The sequence below is a fragment of the Hippichthys cyanospilos genome, chromosome 22, assembly GCF_059441005.1.
Source record: "Hippichthys cyanospilos isolate Australia breed blue-spotted pipefish chromosome 22, RoL_Hcya_1.0, whole genome shotgun sequence".
Classification (NCBI taxonomy): Eukaryota; Metazoa; Chordata; class Actinopteri; order Syngnathiformes; family Syngnathidae; genus Hippichthys; species Hippichthys cyanospilos.
Window position 1 is genome coordinate 2,782,112 of NC_142390.1, and position 22,062 is coordinate 2,804,173.

The 22,062-nt window shown below is 44.3% G+C and overlaps 1 protein-coding gene across 3 annotated transcripts in view; it reads right to left on the bottom strand.

Annotated features, from left to right (window-relative positions):
- nav3 (neuron navigator 3) overlaps window positions 1–22,062 on the bottom strand; it is an 89,590-nt gene that overhangs the window by 58,183 nt on the left and 9,345 nt on the right. For all 3 annotated transcript variants that reach the window (XM_088406280.1, XM_088406279.1, XM_088406278.1), the window contains exons 2-3: window positions 5,453–5,570; window positions 4,452–4,504 (exon numbers count right to left, since the gene is read on the bottom strand). In XM_088406280.1, coding sequence (XP_088262406.1) covers window positions 4,452–4,504; window positions 5,453–5,570 — 171 coding nt within the window. The remainder of the gene's footprint in view (window positions 1–4,451; window positions 4,505–5,452; window positions 5,571–22,062) is intronic.

The window sequence follows — 22,062 nt, forward strand, 5'->3', positions numbered from 1 at the left end:
TCTGTGGGTTTTTAAAGGCCTCGTGATGTATTAACAGACGGAAACACACGGCAACTGGATGTCTTGATTCGATAGATTAGCTTGTTTTCCTATATCGTAAAACCCGGAGGGTTTGGAAGCATCTGCCTCGCAGGCATGTCTATTGATCTTTTTTTTTTTTTTTAACATCTTGGGACTGATGTCGTCACGTGAGGAGCAGATTTGGAAAGCGGAAAAATAGAACGTCTTTCTACAAAGAGTTCCTGCATAATCAAAGTTAGACTCGGAAACTAGACCGGGGAAGACCGGGGAAGTTTATTTAGCACTGAGGAACTAGATGAGAAATATTTTCATACTGCATATACGACTGAAGCATTGAGGACATAGGGTTCAAACTCAAGGCTTAGGGGCCAAATTTGGCCTGTGGCCTCATTTTGTACGGCCCACAATATGAATTGAGATTTAGCACAAATTGCACTTTCATTTTTCTTCTTCTTCCCTATCAAGTAGCTGTCAATCTGTGATGACCAGACATACATTAGATGTGTTCATTGTCATAATAGTTCTTGGAAAAACCATAACAGCTACGGCTGACGGCAGTTAAAGGGAAATGACGCCTGTTGCTATTTTTGGGGGTCTATCCCATGAAAAGTCTGCATGTGTTGCCGCTACTGTCTTTTGGATATGTGAAGCGTATTTTTGCAAAAAAAACAAAATCCAAAAATTGATCCAGTGGAAACACGTGATAAGCAAAAGGACAAGGTTTTACATTGAGTGTACCAATAAAATCTTATCATGGGTTACTATGCAATAAAAGATAGGCAGTAAATGAAGATACAAAAAAAAGAGGCGAGAATGACATTAAGTGCATGTTGATGGCTTTTAAAAGCTCTCACAGGCCCGGCAGGAGAAGCGCTGTCTGATCTGCTCGGGGTCGTTTGGCGTAGGTAAACATGACGGACGGCATTACTGTCGACGGCCGACCCATTTGAGCTGTCGGTGCCGTCAGGGGCCCTGCGCTTTCCAAAGGGTCTCGCCGGGTTACGCCGCTGACTTTTAAGACAAGCGTTTGCGCCGGCCGCTGAACGAGAAATGATGCAAGTGTGGAAATATAAAGGGCGAGCGTGGAATGGCGCTTTCTGATGAACTGGAACAACTGGCTTACATCTCTTATTTGGAAGGTTCAAGAAAATGCACATATATATATACACATATATATACACATATATATACACACAAATATATATATATATATATATATATATATATATATACATAGCACGGGTAGCAGAGGTAGCACGGAATCCGCCAGCTGCCAATTTTCGGAAGTTGCAGCGACTTTTTGAAGCCTCAAGGAGCTGAGTGATACACATGAGGGGATTACTGTATACGGGGTGTAAAGTTTCAACACTTATTTTGGACTACATACAGGCACAACGGATATATTGCAACGCGCTCGCAACTTTGACAAACATTTCCCGCTTATTTTTCTCGAGGCGTGGGAGAAAATCTGCGGCGCGGGCCGCCGTATCGTTTTCAGGGCTGCTTGCCGAAGCAGCTGTCGCGTATGGAAAGGAACCCGACGGGCGGTGAAGGCAAAGTAACCGGCGGATCAGACGACTTTGTTTTTCCCCTCCGATTCGAGTTTATTGGCGACCTCAACATCTGGCGGGGACCGGGCGATATCGACTTATGGATTTCTGGCGACTGGACGATCACCGCGAAGAGATTGAAGGTTCAGGCGGCCATCTGCCTTTGGGCCGCTCGCCGCCAATCGCCTGGCTTTCAAAAGGCCATCGGGGAAGCTCCCTTAGCCGCCTTCATCCATTTGTTGCAAATTTTTTGCTCGCTCGATCTCCGGTCTCAAATTAGAAACATGATCAATCGCTTGCGGAGGTTATTAATGAGCGGCGCTGGTGATGAAGCATCTGGCCCAGGAAGAATAAGTTGGTGCCATTTGTCCGCGCGTCGGTCGGTGGAGCGCAAGGCGGCACGCAGATGGGGTCCAGATGAGACCGGTGGGCTTCTGGAGTCTCAAAGAAACACGAGACTCAATCAGACCACAAAAGGCGGACCTGCAAACCTGCTGCCGGGGAGGCCGAATGGTTCGTGGGGTTCAATTAAAAAAAAAATCGGTTGGTCTAAATTGAGCTGAAGTTATTCATTTGTTATTTGCACAGGATGGTGCCCTTCATCGGCCTTCAGTTAGAATCGTGGATTCTCATTGGTGACCGTAACTTGTTTAATTGCAGGTTGATTTTGCTATTTTTCTTGCACGTTTTTCTTCCCTTTAAGTCTGATCAAAAACAATTTAAATTACTAACCAAAAAAACAACAACAAAAGTCAAGCTTTGATTTTCATTCATGAGCATTGCAGGTTTATCGGACGGTTGGACTCGGAAACTAAACTTGGAAAACCGGGACTTGAATAAATCGTAAAGCTTTTTTTAATTTTCTATTGACATTTTTACAGCATTATTTTTGTGTTAAAAAACATTTTGGGGTCTCTGCTGAAACTAACTAACTAAGTAACGAATAATCCCACTAGTAATTATAACAGAATCTAAGTTACTTTTACAAACTCACTGTGGAAAGACTGTTAAAAAAAATTACGACGTGTTTTAGGTTTGGGTCTGCAAAACGTGTGATGGGAACCTTCCAATTCCAGGAAGTACTGAATGAGAACTTCCTGTAGTTGGCAACGCCTCTAAATATTCTCATTCATCCAGCTCATTACATCCTCCTTATAGCGGTGACCTCCCTTACGGGGACGTATTCATCATTTACGAGGTGACGCTTTTTTTTTTTTTTTTTGCGTGTGACTCCGCTGAGGCGGCTCGAAACAAAAGGCGAGAAGGCGAAAGTGCACACTCATCCGTATTCCGAGGAAAGCGCCGCGCACGCCGCTAACGACGTCTGTCTATAATGGGGAAGATTAGCGTTGCGAGACTCTTAATATTTTCTGCCCGATGCTGAATAAGGCTCTTTAGCCAGCCGCTGGCTATGAGCTGGAAAGTTCACAGAAATGATGTGGAGTTTGCCTTCCAACAAAAATAAGCTGCGCGCGGGACCAACTTATCGGTTTACCATCCAAACGCTCGCAATCTCGGCATATGCCGCTCGCCGCAATTATATTAAGCCACCTGGCGTAACGCGTTCTTCCATTTTCAACAGCAATGACCTCTTTATGGCAAATTTTGAGATGGCTCCATGGATTTCTAACCCTGGGGGAAATTTCGACCCGACTCGAGCTTTTAAATGTTTTTGATGCGCGTTATCAAAGGAAAAGCATACAAAAAAAACACACGAGGGGGCTAAAATATTGCATGGATTGTCAAAACGTGACGGCCATGCTGCCATCCCTTCCAAATGCTCGCAAACAGAAGATGGAGAGGTAAAAAAGAGCTAAAAATCAAGATGAGTCTTAGTCTAGTCCCAAATACTTCAAATTACTGTCTGCAAAGACCGAGTAAACATTCTCTTCAATAACCATTTGTTTCTAGCAGGAAATCCCAAAGATTAGAGTCTGCACTGACATTGGTGTGTGAGACTTTGCTCATGCAGCTGCTTCGTTGGCCGCCGTCCACTCCCCACACCTGTGGAGACCTCCCACTTGGACAAGATTTCCGAACTGCCATTTCTCATCTCAAACACGAGTTAACTGGACTGGGACGCACCATTTTATCCATAAAGCTATTGGAGAAAACGTCAATATAGCTTAATGTTAGAATTAATTTGCTCTTGATTTGAAAATTCAGTCAATTTAAGTAGATGTGTATATAACTGCAGAAACCCATGACAAATCTTGCATACCCCCACCTAATTTTACAATTAATTTGCTCTGAATTTGAAAATGTGCTCTTCTTCAGTACATTTAAGTTTAGATTTGCCCAGAAGTTAGTCTAAAAAAAAATAAGTTGGGTATTTAGGGGCAATCAGTTTTGGAGTTTATCTCCAGGAAACTTGTTCTGACACCTCTAACACTCCGGTTTCACCTTCCCTCTTCCTTCCCGGTTCTTTAGTGCCATTTCCTAACTGAGCGCACAGCTGGGCCGGCCAAGGAGGAGCGAAACAAAACAGCTGAAAAACGTGACAAAACGTGTGAAACCAATTGTTCGAGCGCGCTCCTTTTTGGAGCCGATCCCAGATCGGCTCCTCAGATGTTCCGAGTCTTTAAATCGAATCCATCAATTTGTCCTGTCTGGGCGACCGACATAATAGCGCTGTGGAAATATATGAACACATGCAGGGGCGATGGCTATAGCAGCGCAAAGCAGCCCTTTACTTTTTATTTTCATCTCGTAAACATGACTTAAACTAACGCGTAATGACTCACCGGCGTGAAAATGGGTGAAACCTTGTCTCATTAGGTCAACAGAGGGTCCAGAAGGACGTAAAAAATAAGCACACTTGAACTTAATCATAATATTATAAGAATGTGGTTGATGCCAAAATAAAAAAACTAGACTCACCATTTGGGTTTGACTCCGGGGGCTGCCATTGATATCCTCCACTTTCTCATTGGCTGCAAGAGAGGAGGACACCATGAGATGTTTACTATCCTTCCGCGGCGTCAAGTCTGCTGAGCTCAGGTGCAAGCCGGCGCAGAACCTCTGGCTGAGGTGCATGCAGCATGTGTGCATGTGTAGGAGTGTAGGAGGGCGTGCGCGTGTGTGCGTGTGTGTGTGTGTGTGTGTGTGTGTGTGTGTCCGCACGAGGCGTCTGGGAAGCAAAGCTGCCTAATTCGTCAGCTGCTGCCAGAGAATTACTGACAGGCCAAAGCGTGGCCGCATTGTCTGTTTTAGGGCAAGCTGGGAGGGTAAAGTTTCAATCCAGTCGAGAGGGAGACAAAAAGAGAGAGCGTGTGTGCGTGCGTGCGAGCGAGTCGGTTCGAGGAAGTACAAATGACAGATTTAGGAGGATGGACAGCATCAGTGAGAGGTAATGGAGAAGAAATAGTCTGCACCAGGAAACAAAAGAGACCATGGAGACTCATAGTGAAAAAATGGTGCACGAGGAAATAAGGCGATTCAATGAGAGCCCAAAAATGGCAAATTTGTTCAAACATTAGCATTGCATGGTGAAAATTTTTCAACACATAGGTCAGTAATTTGTAAACGCCGTAACTTTATGCGAGGACTGACAAATTAAAAAACAAAACAAACAAACTTTTTTTTTTACAACATTTATACAGGTTACAGGTTAGTGTAGTGCAGGGGTGTCAAACCTACGGCCCGCGGGCCGATTCTGGCCCGCAAACGGGTATAATCTGGCCGGTGAGATAATTTTATTTTACGCTGTGGAAAGTACTCAAATATCATGTTATAGCCCCTTTAAGACAAAGTAAACATTGCATTGTATAACACAGTTGGTGTTTTTTTTGTATTAAATATGATTTCCGCCAAGCAAAAAAAAAAAAAGTCATTTTCACGGCAACAAATTGATCAAAGTTTGGTGCATGGTGCGTACGTACCAATTATTTGGATGATCTGCGCCAGCAGGACTCCGTCGGTGACGTCCTGGCTCAGGTCCTTGATGAGCCGCGGGCAGCCCGACTTGGCCAGATAGTGATTGGCCCAATCTGTGTAAATCTGTAAACACAAAACATTACCCCACCATTAAATAAAGCCCACTTTATCAAAACCACACATACACGCTCAAAAGCAAACACGGCGGGAGTGACATTATACACCGACTCAAATGGCGTGCCTAATAGATGCGGCGAAGCTGTTTTTGCATATTTTACAGCCCCGGAGTGAGTCGTTCCGAGCCAACCGCAATGACTCAACTGTTGCTCTTTTTCATCTCAATTACTGCCCGATAAAGAACTCTGACCATTTAGTCATTTGCTATTAATGTTTTACAGCGTGCCACTATTTCCTTTGTCACTTTTCCTCCCCGACTGGGAAAGTTTCGATCTGCTCTAATTAAAGCGGCTGCTGAATAAGACATCGCTTCCATCCATCTTGACTGGAAGACAGTTAACTCGTTCACTGCCAGTGACTGCTATGGTCGTCAAAGTTCCGTTTTTGCTAAGTTGACATAGAATACCATATATAAATATATATATATATATATATATATATATATATATATATATATATATATATATATATATATATATATATATATATATATATATATATATATCTCCATCCATCCACCATTTGAAAGAGGTATCAGCCCAGAGCGATGCTGGGCTCAGCAAAGTATGATTGCCCATCTCATTTGCCTCTGAGTTAAGTGGAAAGCTTTGCGTCGCCTTCCATCCTCATCCCTCCCAGCTGCGTGACAAGCATCAGACGCAAGCCGGCTCGCCTCGCCGCCGCCGCCGCACTCGATTGACGACTCCTCTGTGACACCGTGAAAGAGTTCAGCCCCCTTGGCTCGTCTCTCCCGCTGTTTTTTTTTTTGTCTGAAAGCGACAAATGGCTCCTTCCAAGATGCTGACGTCCCAAAGCAGATAACACGCGCGCATACTAAACAAACATTAGTGAAGCAAAGTCCTCCCCCTGGCTGTTGTTTACCTTCTCTGTCGTGAGTCCCCCTTCGGCGCGAGACCTCCAGAGCGGTTCTTGCCACAGAGGAAATAACCTGCCTTCGGCGGTCCTAATCACAATGCAGTGACTACATCGGCGCAGGTATTAGTGATAGAAGCTGCGGCGCCGTCATGTGACCTCTAGGGGGAACCGGTGAGGACCGCATCTCATCGGCGTTCACGCATGCATCAATGCAGCATCAGTGAACGAAGGGGCTCTTTAATCGTGGCGCCCGTCCAGCTCCCGTCGAATAAATTAAGTTTAACTGCAGTCGAGGGGGGATCGAGCACGTATGGACAATCGCTTGGAGGGTGTTTAGCAGCGTAAGGCTGTCTGAAAGGGGCTCGGGGTCCTCCCGTGGCTGCGGCGGCTTGAAAACTTGGCACGCCTTGCGCTCTCATGCGAGTCTTTAAGGTGATTAAATGCGACATAAAGCTGCATTCACACAACAAGCCATGAGCCCACTAAGCTGAATGGAGAGAAACGGAGGTGACAGGATGGACAAATTGCTACAAATAGTTTATGGCGACAACAGCAATGGTCATCTTTACGAACGGGCGGCAGCTATTTCGGCTCCTCCATAGAATAGTTGACACCCACACAGAAAGGCTTGGAATGATTTGAGCTGGCACAGAATGCTAGCAAAACACACTTTGCCCATGACGCAAGGCTAAATGAAACTCCTCCCCTCACTTCAACATAGTCCCTTGATATTATTTCTGACTTGGGTGAGCAGTAAAACAGCAAATAGGTTAGCTTTCTTTGAGATACAAGGCACCTCTGATTCGTGAAAACAAAACATGGAGCCATTCACTGAATATTTCATAGTTCAGTCACAATTTGAACCCATTACAGTCTCTGTCAGGTTTACAGGAAACTTTACACTATCTATTTCCTTATGCTGCTGAAATTAGCCGCTTTTTAGGTATATGCAATAGTTGAGTCATAATTTAGACCCATTTCAAGGTGTTTTGCAAACTCTCTTAGGTTTACAGGACACTTTGCACTCCCTACTTCTTGTTGCTGTTGAAATTAGCCCGTTTTAAAGTATATTCAATAGTTGAGTCACAATTTAAACATCTCAAGGTGCTTTACAGCCTCTTTCAGGTTTACAGGACACTTTACACTCCCTATTTGTTGTTGCTGCTGAAACTAGCCAATTTTTAGGTTTTTGATTTTTTACACTCGATGGGTCAAGCATGGCAACTTTGTCTTCTGGAGGAAATGCGAGTGTGACGCCATTTTCCGGGGTCATTACAAGAGATGAAGCTAAGATCTCCGTGATGGCTTACAGTAAGCGTCTCCACATTTCCGTCAGAAACCCGCACGTGGCTTTTGTCTGAGTTGCGAGGCGGCGCACCTGGAAGCCATTTTGACCGCTTGGACCTCTTTGAGCGACATCTTAATTCGCTCCGAATCTATCGCGACCTTGTCCCGAGAGCGGAACGAGACGGCCCCTTCCTACCCGAACGGGCGGTCTCAAAACTTCGCGGGAAAGAATAAAGATGACAAGCAGGATCTTTACATGCTTAACGTGAAATTAACTTAGCTCAAAAACTAGGCGGTATACTTCCAATCCAATATTCCGTCCAAAGTTATTACGGGAGCCGACCTTTCAAGCCAATTTCCCCTTTGTGACATCACTTGAAAAAGCCAAGCGGGATGGAGTAAAATGACGGCGCCAAGACGTTCACTCATCATTTCATGGCGTGCCAAGTCACTTTGTCGCTGCAGCAGAAGTGCTGAGTCGAAAATGACATAATTGCATGCGGCTGCGAGATGTTTTTTGGAGCCGGAGTGCACGCTGGATGTGCTCAGTGTCAATGTTGAGCGCAAAGCACAAAACAAGCGATGACCTACATTTACAACCGAAATTGGAATATTTCTTACACTAAATTTGAGGTATTTAGTCCTCATGACAAAGCACAAAAATGTCGAGATTTTACATAGCAATCGACACAACACACCGTGACGAAAAGGTGCTTCATGTTCCAATTGGTTTGATCTTAATTTGAAAAGAAACGAGCTGTTTTTGTCACAGCGTTAAATTGCAATAGTGGAAAGTTGAAGGACCAATCAGAGTTGAATTTGACCTCAAATGAAATTAGGTTTGGCCTCTGATGGTGGCAGCACTTTCTGTGCTCTGACTGGTTGATCATGATCAGTGATGCTGCACTTTTTATCAAAAGCATCTCAAGTAAAACTGATGTATTATTTTAATATATTGAGGTAAACATGATCATTTGGGTTGAACCCACGGCTTCCTTTTATGGATAGAGCCCGATATACTGCTGAAAAGTGCACAGAAGGCCCACATTTGAATTTCAGGGCGGACTATACATTAACAGAAAGCAGACGGGGAATTATGAGGTTATTCTTAAGGAGCTTCCGATGATGATGGACGGCTGCTACTTCATAGAACCGCTTTACTCAGCAGGCCAACAGTTGTTTGCTGGCAGGATTTAAAATCAGACACAGAGTGCTTGTGATGTAAAGTTCAGGAATGATGAATCGCTTCAAATGGATTCTGTTGGTTGTTTTGGTCTCCAGGGAGGCATCTGTGACGTTGAGATGCAATTTTTGCACGTCAGCGTTTGCGTTTTAGGAGGATTTTGAACACCGTGTTACCCAACTACATCGCAATTGTTTGTGAGCTTGTTATTTCACACATTTTGCATCTTTTTTTAAAAGATTTTTCCAGTATACATCATTTACTCCTCATGGGATTTTTTTGCTTCAATAAGTATCAGGTTTTCTGTAAAACGAATTTGCATTTTGTAGTGAGGAAGGATGGTGCGTACGGGGTGAGAATTGTCGCAAAAGTATTCATAAATGAAACAAACGTCCGGTCAAGAGACAGGTGACGAGCCTACAACTTTGAGAGGAAAGTTTTGAACAGGCAATACCAATCCCTACTTGAATCAATGACTTTGACCACTAAAAGGACCAAAGGGGACCCACAAAGTGACGAGGATAAAACTACATTTTAAATTTAATTGCCGGTTACACGTACGGGTTCACCTGCGCAATATCTCACATGCTGCATTTTCAAGAGGGAAAATACTGTGTTTTCTTGCTACGGAGTCTCAAAGATGCCGATGAGTGTAGCGCAAATGTCCCCGGGCTTCGTCTATTCTCGGATGTCTCGCAACTCTTTGTAATCACGCTTTCTTCAGACGCACTCCCCCTCCCACCAACAAAAACACAAAATAAATCAGACGTCTACCATGTCATTAGAAGGCAGCCGCGGTGAGAAAACCAACAGATGTGCACGCACGCTTATATTGTTATCATCAAAAACGACCGCAGCCATCAACATGAGTCAAACTATAATCAGTTTGACCATTTTTTTTTTGGGGGGGGGGGGGGGGGGGGGGCAACACTGCAAAGACTTCATTTCGAGAAACAAAAAAAGGCTTATGATAAGAAATATATTCTTTTAGATGGTCTAAAAAGGAAAAATATCTATTGTAGCAGGAAAAAATATGAGAAAAGAATACTTATTTCAGGATGGTAAATCCAGCATTTTCTAATTGAGTTTTTTGATCAAAACATTTGGATTTGTTCTCATAAAAAGATGATTTTGAATAAATTGCTTACATTTTTTAGTATATATTAGCCCATTTGGTGTTGCTTTAATTTACAAATTACTATTAAATAAATCATAAAATATTCCACAATAATAGTAATATAGATATATAACGTATATATGGTTAAAACATGTTTGGGTTACTATTTATTCTGTTTTAATCATCGTGCACAGTTATTATCATATTTATTGTAGGATATAATGTGCATGAAAATATGGTAAAGTTATTGGATATCACAATTCTCACAACTCCCTAAAAAACCAAAAGTTTGGATATGCTACTGATTCCAATTCTTGTTCACAAAATGAAGACAAATCTTGCACCAAGTACTGTAACGCTGCAGCACTTCAGTGTAATATGCAAAGACACCAGCAGAGGGCTCTACTGCACCGATTTGAATCCGGCTGCCATTCAATTGAAATCGCTTGGAATATTTACAAGCCAATAGTTCATTCAAGGACCATTGCTGCTTATTAAATCACACATACAATTTATTCTTATGTCATTATCAGCCGTATGTCCTCAACTAAAAAAAAAAAAAATCTGTAAACGATGTACTATATCATCAAATAACAGCTTGATGTCACTTTTTTTTTTTTTTGCCAGCCAAAAAAATGCTTACTAGAAGTACAGTACATGGTTACACTAATTCTTTCATCATTGAAAAGTGCTCAATGACGCTCATTCCTTGGCAGCTTTGAATTTATTAGCCAGGCGATGCGTATGTTGCTGAGTGTGAGCAAATCAGCGGAAATTGAGGCCGCGACCCTCGCTGCTGCGACGACTAATAGTGCTGTCGACTGTCGTCCGATTCCAGGGCGTCAGCAGACCTTTGGTGATCTGTGGCGCTTACTTCTGTTGCACAACAGTTCACTCAATATATTTTTTTTCCCTGCATTTGTTGATGTTATGGCTGTCAAAACCCACAATAGGACATTTGTTCAGCTGGTAAAAAGAGCTTTACGGCTATAGCCGTTAACGGCATTGAATGAGTGAGGCATGTTGCTGCTACTTAAATACCAAGATGCCAAAATGCTCCCACATTTCCCCCCCTTCATTTTCCCTTTGTTTTTGCTAAAAAGGACCTGTTACTCAGGTTGCGTCCAACTCCACATTCGAACTTAATGACACGCGCACTCAGACTAACAAGGTGAAAAACAATACCTACTGTGCTTTCTAACCTCCCATGCACAACACATGACTCTCCAGACTTCCAGTAAAAGTCCATCTTATGCAACCGTTAATGACTGCGGTCTTCCCAGCCTTGAAATTTACTGTAAAGATCTCCGCATGGATGTGCTAAACATCTGACTGGCCGCTGAGTCACGTGTGACGACTGCTGAGTCACAGAGAGTCCGGGGAATGCGTTTTTTTTTTTTTTTTCCCCCCTGGCAGCCCGGCTTGGATGTCTTCCCCCACTTTCGCTCGCCAGCAGACTGTGACTCACACATATTTGCCGCGCGTGTCAGGCTTGCTTTTGACGGATCCCTACCTCCGCACGTGCTACTCAAATGAATTAAGACTGTTATCGTTTGGAGCCGTCAACTGCAGGACTCTCTGTCAGGATTTCCTCTTCTGCGAGAAAGAACTAGAGGGGCTTCAAATGGTCTGGCTGGAAACAGGAAGCACAGCAACACTGTCGCTTCCGGGTCGCTATGGACGCTGACACAAGAAGTCACAAAGGGGATCGGCGGGAGCGAGCCCCTTGGCTTCAAGTGCAGCAGCTACAAAAACAAATCCGACGGAAAAAAAGGGGTGTGTGTCGAAGGATTCAAATGAGCTGTAACCAGAGTAAAAACTTAAGCATTGGAAGGCAGTTTACTGCAGGCCCCTCACACAAAAAAATTCATTACATCAATATATTTACATGAACCGCAATTAATCAGGCTTTTTAACATATTCAGGCTCTTTTAGTCCCATCTATGAGGGACAACTGAAAGGAAGAGAGAGTTTTTTTTTTTTTAATGATCGAACCTGCAGGATTTGCAGTCGGAGCCAAAGGAAAAGAAAAAACAAGGGCAGCTATTTTTGACCTACTGACAAATTGCCCGGATTTTCCACAGCCTTGTGAATTTTTGCTCTTTATCCTCCCTGACTTCTAGTCGGCAAAGCCGTACAGCTTGAGGACGCTTGGGAGCGCCGGGCTTGCCGAGGTCCCGTTGAGCTCCAACGACTGAACAACAAGGGCAATGAGAATTCACTCTGAGGGGAACAAAGTGTGTCTTTCATCTCAGGAGAAGCTTATCAAAATTTTCCCTCGAGTTTTTTTTTTTTCTTTAAGGAAAGTTGAGATGCTCTACTGAAGGCCATATTATGGAAAATTGACTTTTCAATTCAAAGGTGCACATTGTAGCTACAATTTCGGAATGACTGCCGAGTGAAATCGATTTTAAGTGCGTTTGTCACACATTTGACCCGTTTTGAAATCAGAGTTTGGTAAAAAACTGAAGAAACTGTGTCAAGGAGGAGTTAAACACCTGGAAATCATTTGAAATTGTGAAAAACGTGTCTGCCTTGAATGACGTGTTAACAGCATCCTTTCCTTCAGCGCCGATTCTTTTCAAAGGGTCCATTAGCGTGCCTAATTACACAAGTGTAGCTTCTACACATGGGATCACAAAGTGAGCAATAAGTCATATCGGGTTACAAGACGCTAAGGGCTGGCGGCATTATTAATGAGCCCTTGCTAATGGTTTGAGAGTGACAGCAGGTTCAAAACACTGCTGGAGTCAAAGGCCTGTGAAGGTAAGTTTGGCACCGGCCCACCCCCTTCCCTCAAACGGGCCCCCGTGAAGGACTACGGGTCAAGGAAAGCTGGCGGAAGGAAACTTTTTGTTCCCTCGGAGGAGCGAGAGTGATTGAAGGCGACGCGTCTGGGATGGGACACTTTTTCTCCCCGCTCTCTTTGCCCTGCGTCTGGACTCGGAGTCAAACGTGCGTAGACTGGGCGAGTCCGAAAATATTGATGAAAGGACACACTGTGGAGAAGTTGAGTTGGCTAATCTTGAGGGGGAAAAAAAAGTCACCCCTCCGCAAAGTATCTTCCAGTGACTTGACTATTCTGCTAAATTAGGCTTTGAAATGGGAACTTTGGAAACGGACTTGGAATATGTTGACCACCGGCGCGTTCTCAGCCAATAATAACGCTCCCGAATCAGCAATTAGGAGCCCGCGAGGGACGTGTGTATAGAAGAGACTGACCTCAATGTAAATCCATCTGTGTCAATATGACAGTCTTTGAAACCAATCTGAGTGGGACTGGATGGCAGAAAAGACTTGATGGTGACATTTACCGTATTTCTCAGAGTACAAGTCACATTTTTCACCCCCATATTAGGAGGGTCCATTTAAAACCGCATAACTCAAAACACACAGTTATCCGTGTTTGAATAACATTAACCCTTGGGGGAAATTTCAACCAAACTCGGGCTTTTTGTTTTTTTTTATGTGTGATATCAAAGGAAAAGCATACACTAGGAGGCTAAAATATTGCATAGATCGTCAAAGCGTTTTTTTTTTTTGTAAAATTCACCCGAATAGACCGAAAAAGTGAGGCGACTTGTGCTCGGAGAAATACGATACACCTCCATTCGCAATTTGCATCAAAAATATTTCCACCCGGGCACATACTTACAGGTTTCATATCTGTCAGGAGTGTTATATGTAAAATTATGTTATGTTATGTTATGTAAAATTGCAGTGTGGCGCTTCGATAAGTAGAAAATCTCAGAGGAAGAATCAAAAACGTGGAAAACATCCCCAGTTTGCCATGTGAATAGAAGCATTAACAGGCCTTCAAAAATAGCAAGCAGCAGGTGAAGAGTTTGCAAATATGGAAGGAAGTGAGGAGTAAAAATTCAATCCAACATGTAAAAGCTTTTTTAGGTCCTCGCTGTCAGTGTAAATTAGTTTTAAGTGATGTATAGACGCCGAGGCCTCGTGGCACCTCGCAAATTTCCGCCGTGAGATGTTTGCAAAAACATGTCAATCAACGGAACGGAAAGCACAAAACAGGCTGCGAAGCATCAAATCTGACTCAATCGTGGCAAAAAGCATGCAAACATCAAGCCATTTATGTACATCTTCCAAAGACCAAGACTTAAAAGCGACCCTGGTTGGATGAAAGCGCTAAAAGCTGGAGAAACCGAAGAAAACGGACAAAACGTCTTCCCTTCAACACTCATCTTCCCGGCGATGCTGAGAGCAAGATGGAGTTAAGTATCTGGTCAAACGCCGGGAATATCAAACAGCCTAGTGAAGGAGAACAAATGTTCCTAGCCGGCGGTTATTACAGAAGAGAAAATATACGATTACCTCAAATTTATTATAATCGATGCTTTGCGTTAATGACGAGCGGCACACTACGTTGTCAGTTCCACGCCGCGGGTCAGGAGCCATTGGACACGCACGGAGAGCGTGATTCAATTAGCCGCGCACCAGAAGCACATTGGCGAGCGGCTTGTTTGAAATGTTCAAATTTACCGGAAAGGAACGGCCGCCGGATGCGCCGCTTCATTTTAAGTTTATGAACGCTATCCTGAAATGACGCGTTTCCATTCACAAGGGATTCGCACGAATGGATATCTGCGATCTGCGCTAATCAACCACATCAGTAGCAACTTGAACCTGAAGATGAACCAACAGCGAGATTTGACGCCAACCCCCGAGGCTACGCGCCTCGCTATATTCAATCCGCAGCTTATGTAAAGAGCCGTGGATGAATCACTGCAGAAAATCAATGTTTTCCCAAGATGCGGGAAAAGAAAAACAAGCGCTCTGAATGTTAGGACTAGGAGGATCTCCGTGGCCTGGTGTCACGCTGTGCAAAGGGAGATGACGAGCGGTGTTTTTTGGGCGCCATCTCTTGTAGCCTCGCGGGCGCTTGCAAAAAGCTGCAAATCCCTTTGCTTTGATTGCGCGCCGAAGCTGCCCGGTCTCTCCCGCTTCACACCCACCGCGGGCTGTTCCCACTCATTCTTTCCTCCCGTCCCTTCTCTAATCTGCATCATATCTCCTCACCCATTCATCTTCTTATATTTTCTTCTCCCCCCCCTCCTCCAGACAAGAACCCAGGTGGGATGCAGAAAGAAGAAGAAAAGTCCTGTCCGGCCCATGAGACCCGGGCGGTTGATGAGAATTTCAGGTGCTTCGTCTCAATGACATCAGTTTTTATTACCGGGTTGCGTATTGAAATCTTATCATCTACCGTTTGTTTCCCGGCCTTTCTTCCGTGACTACCCCAGCAAATAAGAACTTAACACCTGCGTGGATTTACCATCCCGATATAACCAGCCCATCCTCTTGGAAGAGATAGCGAGTCGTATATTTCATAAAGGGAATCAGACCCCCCGAGCTCGCCGCGCAGCAGCTGCGGAATCGGCGTATAAATATACAGTGAAACGAACGCCGCGATCATAAGTGCTTTTCAGTATGGTGGGTGGGGTTCGCCCGAGCTTCTCAAGCCACCCTTACCTAGTAAATCAACAGGCGGCTCGGGTTTCCCCGAATGAAAAATCGCTCTGGTACCGAAGGGTTCACACGGCGGCAGTTTTGAAGCAACAGAAAGAAATTGCATTTCGCAACTAGCTGTGCGCTTCACGCGCGCGTTCTTCCTCGCTTCTTTCTTTGACTTTTCCATTCTATCCATCATCCGGCTGACATCTTCACAGAAATAGTGGATTGGATAAAATATATGACCGCGCTTTGGGAAAATACTACTTTTAGGGCAACCCCCTAATTATTTCTAAAGCCAGAGTTCTCCGCGTGGCTTTCGGATGAATTTTGCAGCAAATGAGATGAAATAACACAAACATTGTGAGTCATTTTCGCCAGCAGAAACGCTTACCATCCTTTTGAGCGCCGCCTCTCAACGTGATGCTTTTCGCCACGCGGCGCCCTCGAAAACCTGCGCCCTTTCGTTTTTGCGGTATCAGTAATTGCCCCAACTGGCTCCGAGGAGCAACTGCTCCGCACCGAGTCCTTCCCGGTGTTCTAATTTCACTTTTCGGCTTTTCTTTTTTTCCAGCCGGGTCACCGACTCCCACTGAAGTGGAACGTGATCGGCGCCGCTCCGCAAGGTCGACCGTGTGAAAAGAATATGGCTCACCTGAAGTCGCCTTTCAAAGTAATCACACTCCACTGCAAAGTACATCAAAATACATTCCGCCAATTTTACTTTTCAATCAAAGGCTGAGCAAAGCGCAGCAGCTTCTCTAATGTAAGATGGAATTTTAAATGTAAACAGACAGGTATTTATTGTCCAAAAACTGGCCTATTTACAAAAAAAGTGGATCGGTGTTTGCATTGCAAACAAGTTCCGCGTGAAAGTTTGACATTTTTGGGTAAATACTTCATACAAAACCTTAGCTAAGCTGATAAACTGATTGATGGCTTTCTGTTTCAGTTTTGCACGCTTAAACACAAGGCAGCCTAGCAAAATACATTTAGCAGCTATTGAGACTGTGAGGAATGCATGTCACTTCCACCCGCCGCAATGCCTAACCGGTGACGGACGCCGTTTCCCACGGACACGGCGACCTGAGGCCCGGTCAGGTAAATACGCTGGCTGACCTTGCGTAAACACGGGCCGGCCCGCACCTATCTTGAAAGGCGCTCTTTTTCGGAACAAACGCACCTTAAATTGAAGCTTTCAGCGGCGGGTTGCTCAATAAGTTTTCTAATTAGACATGATTGAAGCAGAGCAAACCATCGCACGCGTTTTTTAAACTCGGAAATGAGCAAGTTGGGGGATCTCGGATGAACTCGCTCGCATTTCAGTAGGAAGTTCCACCCAACAAGCCCCGACCTTCTGCCCTCAACCGTGCGTTAAACAAACTAGCGGTGATGCGGAGAGTGCAAACGCTGCCTCGCCTCACTCACAGCCCCTCCCTTAGGAATTTGACAGTTAGAATCTTGGAAAAAGTTGTGCAACGGCAAAGTGCTTCAAAAAACGACACGCGCCATTAGGTCTGTAAAGCCCCCGGGATGACTGAGGGGGAGGGAGAGTGCGGACAACTGCGAAGCCCTTTTAGAGGCTAAAGAAGCCGATTGATAATCGGAACAGTGGCAGGAACAGTGAATGCTGCTTTTCAAATTAAGAGAAAAACAATTGGAACATGAAGCAACTTGTTGCCAAATTTATATCAGCAGCAATCTAATGTGTTTTAACTTATATAAAAATATAAAACGTGATTTTACTGTTGACTTGGGAATAGATTTTTCTCGAGTTTGCCACCCCCTCCCCAAATGACGAAATTATGAATGAACAATCGCGTCGTAAATGAACCGGGAATAACCCCGCTACTCCATCGACATCGCAGTCATAACGAGGCCTTGACATTGCGAGATGAGTCAGCGCCGGAATGGCGGCAGCTTGAAAACAAGATTACGGCTGCCTGTAAACACAATGAGCGTATAAAAGATGAATGGGATGTCGGCGCCTAATTGTCAAAGGGAATTAAAACGCGGGAAACGAGCTGCAAGCGCGTGACAGACTGGCACGCCGCTGCCGTCGGGCAGATTCCCATTTTCTCCTTTCTTTGCATATTTAACAAAGCGCTAGCGAGGCTAAGCGCATTTGTTGCGCTTCATTAAGCGGCGTATCATGTTACATTTCCCCTAATGCTCGGAGACTAATCTCCTTCCCTCCAATGTCACTGATAAGCTAACGCTATCTCTTATCTTGTATTGCGAGTTCCGAACAGAATCAAACATATCCCCTCTCATTAGGATATCGGAGTCATAGGAAAGGCCATTTATCTCCTCTCAACCAGACCCGACTAATTGAATCGGGAGCGCGATAGCCATCGTGTAGCATCGGTGGATTAGCGTGGCTTGTCGCCGAGGTAACCCCGGAGAGGAGGAGGCTCCGGCGGTTTCGATGCCCGCCCGCGAGCGCTTGATTCCCGACCGATCGGGAAATGACAGGAGACGAGCGAAAATCGGGAAACTTTTAATTAGGGAAAAATGAAGGACAAGCTCTCTGGATCTCACATCCTTTATCGTCCGAGCATGTGATGCGGAACCCAGGAGCGGGATTGAAACCATGAATATATATTTCACATGTGGCTTGATACGCTCGGGCGCGTTGCCAACCGGCAAAAAATAAGGACTCCTCGGACGGTTAATGGTCTGATCTTTGCCCGTGCTCTCCCCGACTGGCTTTTCCGTTCTCATGAACTCCAACGCGTGTCAGCGCCTCCTTCTCCCTGGAGCGCCATCTTCCTCCTCCTCCTCCTCCCTGTTCTGTCTTTTTTCATGTTTAGGAGAACAATCGCAACAGGCCGCAGGCTGGAAGAAGCGCATCTTGAGAATGCGGTTGGAGGCCCAGATAGGGTCAAGGAGATAAGGTGATTTATAGTCCCATGGCATACGTCTTAGATGCCTGATAACAAAACGAATTTCATATTTTCCTATATTTTACAACATGCTTAAGCGAAAGAACCAATCAGAACTGGAATGGATCCGATTTGATGAGCAGACTACTGCTGTTGGTCCAAACCACCTTCGCTGTAGGTGAGAGGATGTTTGCGTCTGTTTAGTGGGTGTTTTACGGTTTTTATCTTATCTCCTTTAAACCGGTCTCGGAATCGTGATTTGCTTCCTGCCTTTTAGCTACGGGAGATGGGACAGAGCCCAAGAGATAAATGGCAGCGCTCAATGAATCTGTGCGTGCGCGCGGGCGGGCGGGCTGGGAGATAGGTGCTGTTTACGTTCGATAGCTGTGCAGGCTGCTAATGGATTGCAGATATTTTGACGGGACGTTCCCGAGCGGATTTCAAGACGCACGGCTTTTTCCGCTTGACAACAGTGGTTCTGAAATCAAGTCAAACAATTGCATATTTCGCCTCAAATCACTCCCTTATGTCGAGACGTAAGACATTATCCATATCATAAAGCTGAGAAAAGATTAAAGATGTGCAATGCGCTATCTTGCTACTTTGACAAATCCAAACAATAAAACATATGTCTTGATTGACATTTTTGTCCACCAAACAATTCCACCGATCCAATATATACAGCGTCATCCACATCATAAAGCCAAATGAGAAAATACCAAGAAATGCAAAGTTGCTATCTGGGTGAAAGGTGGCTATTTGGATGAAATATCACGATGTGCAAAGCTGTTATCTAAGGAAAAGGTGTTTTCTTTTCAAATGTTATAAAACAATTTGGATCATTGGATTTCCCTACTTTTTCCAAAAGGTGTTTACCACATCACTCAAAGGCGCTCAAAAGCAAAACAAAAACAAAAAAAACATCAAGAGGAAGCTAAATTAAACCATAACGTTAATTCACGTAGCAACGGACGTAACCGATACCTCTACTTTGCCCGAATGTCATTCCGGTTCGTCAAACGAAACCTCCACGGATGCGGCGAACCGAAGCCACATCCTGGACCCGAGATGGGGAAATTGTACTTTAATTGCATCCAACCCTGACAAAGGCGCTCGATTTTTTTGTTTGTTTATTTAGGTTGCCGCGCGGCGTGGAAGGAACGTCAGGAGTGACGTCAAGGTCCACCATGATGCGGTCGGCTCGCCTTTGAGGCCGATCTTTGGCATCCCGAGCGCCACGCACGCCACGCCTTATCTAAGTGACACCGCGAGATCATATTCCACATCTGCGCTAACATGGTATCTCCTTTGGTGCACCTTGATGTCATTCCGCAGCTGCCTTTGAAATACACCTCCAGACGTCTTCTCGGAAACGCTCTTCTGAGAGCTCTGGATAGAGAATCGAAGCCCATAAACTCAAGTTGCATCCCAGCGTCTTTTTTTTTTTTTTTTTTAAGCAGACAGCTCCAGCAGACACACCACGACACCACACACACACACACACACAGTTGACAACTACAAATCACACAGCGGCCTCTTAAATTGTTCTCTCTTCTAGCCGCAGCCACACTTCTTTCCATGACTGACTAATACAGAAAGTAGCGTTAATATGTGACTATGGGGAAAAATCAAATAACATCAAATTATGAATTCAGCCAGGGTTTTTTTTTTTTTTTCTTTTTATGCAAGCGTTAGCATTCCATCGGCAATAAAGCAATGGCAGCTATCTGGGCGTGCTGGGAATTTGCAGAGCATGCTATCTTTTAGTCCAATCTGCTTGAACAGACTGGTTTTAGTTGCGTGTGTGGTTTTAGATGTCCGGTTGAGCCCCCGTGACCTCCAAGCAGAGCCAAAGCCGCTAAAAGCGTCCCGCGAGCTTCCGGACGGGAGATCAAAATCAAGACGCGGCAACAAAGTAAGAGGACCAACACGGTATATCTTAATTGTTCCCTTTTCAAACGGGAGCAAAAGAAAACATCAGACTGCAAAAGTTGGACGGAATGGAATAATGGCTTCCACTGCTCCGTTTCACTCAGGAAACTGCGCTCCGCTTGCCAGTTTTTCCTTCCTGTTTGGTGTTTACGTATCAGCTTCGATTTCTATTGTGGACAAACTGCAATAGTAGCGCTGACTTTATCCAGATGCGGATCATTAATCACAGTGCGGCTTTGAGCGGAAGATGTGGAAAAGTCCAGCTGTTAGAAACGTCCTGATCTTGCTCATTTCTTACAGGTACCATCAAGCATGAACTCAATGACTGCCATTGACGGCAATAGAAGTCAAGTCTTCATTTTTATTTATATCCATTTTTATGAGTTCAATTTAAAAATCCAGGGACTTCGCGGACAGCAAATTTAGCACGCTATGCTAAGATTGCTCGTTAGGAATTTACAAGTATTTGTTTCATAACAATAATCAGATTACTTCGACACGATAATTGCGGCAATGCTGCATTTGTAGCATCAAATATTCACTGTTGCTGTCGAGGCTGGTGCTGATGCAGGGTTGCCGTGGCAACAAAACAAAGCATCAATTCTGGCTACAAACTGCACTTGCTCTCCAAACACACACACAAAAACACACACACAGTCCTGTGCTATCCATGTCTGACTCATAAGATTATGCAAAATCATCTGTTTCATTTCTGTCTTGTCTGCCAGAAAAATCATTAAAAAAAAAAAACATTTAAAAAAAGTCATACAACGTCTTGTAATTGAGTCACTACAACACAATTTAGCAATAAGTTGTTTCACGTTCCAATCCATTTGCTTTTAATTTGAAAATATACTGTTCCTTTTTTAAAAGTCTTTAAATTTGATTCTTCCGTACCCCGTTTGAAAACCACTAGCATCAGATGTGGACAGAAAACATTATGTTTGCCCCTTTAAAAATGCTAAAACTGAGCCTCCATGTGGATAGTAGTTAATATTCTTCAAATAATTCTTTGTTCCGCATACACCGTGGATGTTTTGTCGACATAATACACACTTGGAGCGGCATGTGTTTCAATATATACAAAAGAGGATTTAGCAACATCTGCAGAACATACATTGGGAACATGCTTAGAAGGTGAGTGAAGCCAGATCTCCAATGTTGTATTTGGTCATGCTCTGTCGCTCATTCTTTCAGCAATGTGGTACACTGGCTGTATACATTTCATTGAATCGCTCCTAATATTTCACGCAGCCCCCCAAAAACTCCGCATCTCATCCCAGTAACTTTATTTTTCTACGGCTCATTGAGACCAGAATGTCGGACGACGTGACCTCCCACCGTGAAAACTACAACGAAACGACCCGCAAAAAGTAGGGTCCATGTGGGGGGGATTAAAATCCTGGCCTGTAGTTTTATGAGGTCCCAATTCAACACCTATGCGGCGCATTCAGCTGAGTGTTTATACTCTAAATAATAACTTTACTGCACATTTGGAAGATATGTCGTTGGACTGTATATTCCCCAAATAAGGTGCTGAAATTCATTTCGCTTCAGCCTGAATCTGTATGGACAGACACAAAGCAGAGACGTTTCTAGTAAACTGAACAGTCTACGAATAATAATTCAGTACAGCGCTTTAAAAAAAAAAAAAGAACTGGATGGAAGCTTTATCCGCCAATGCTG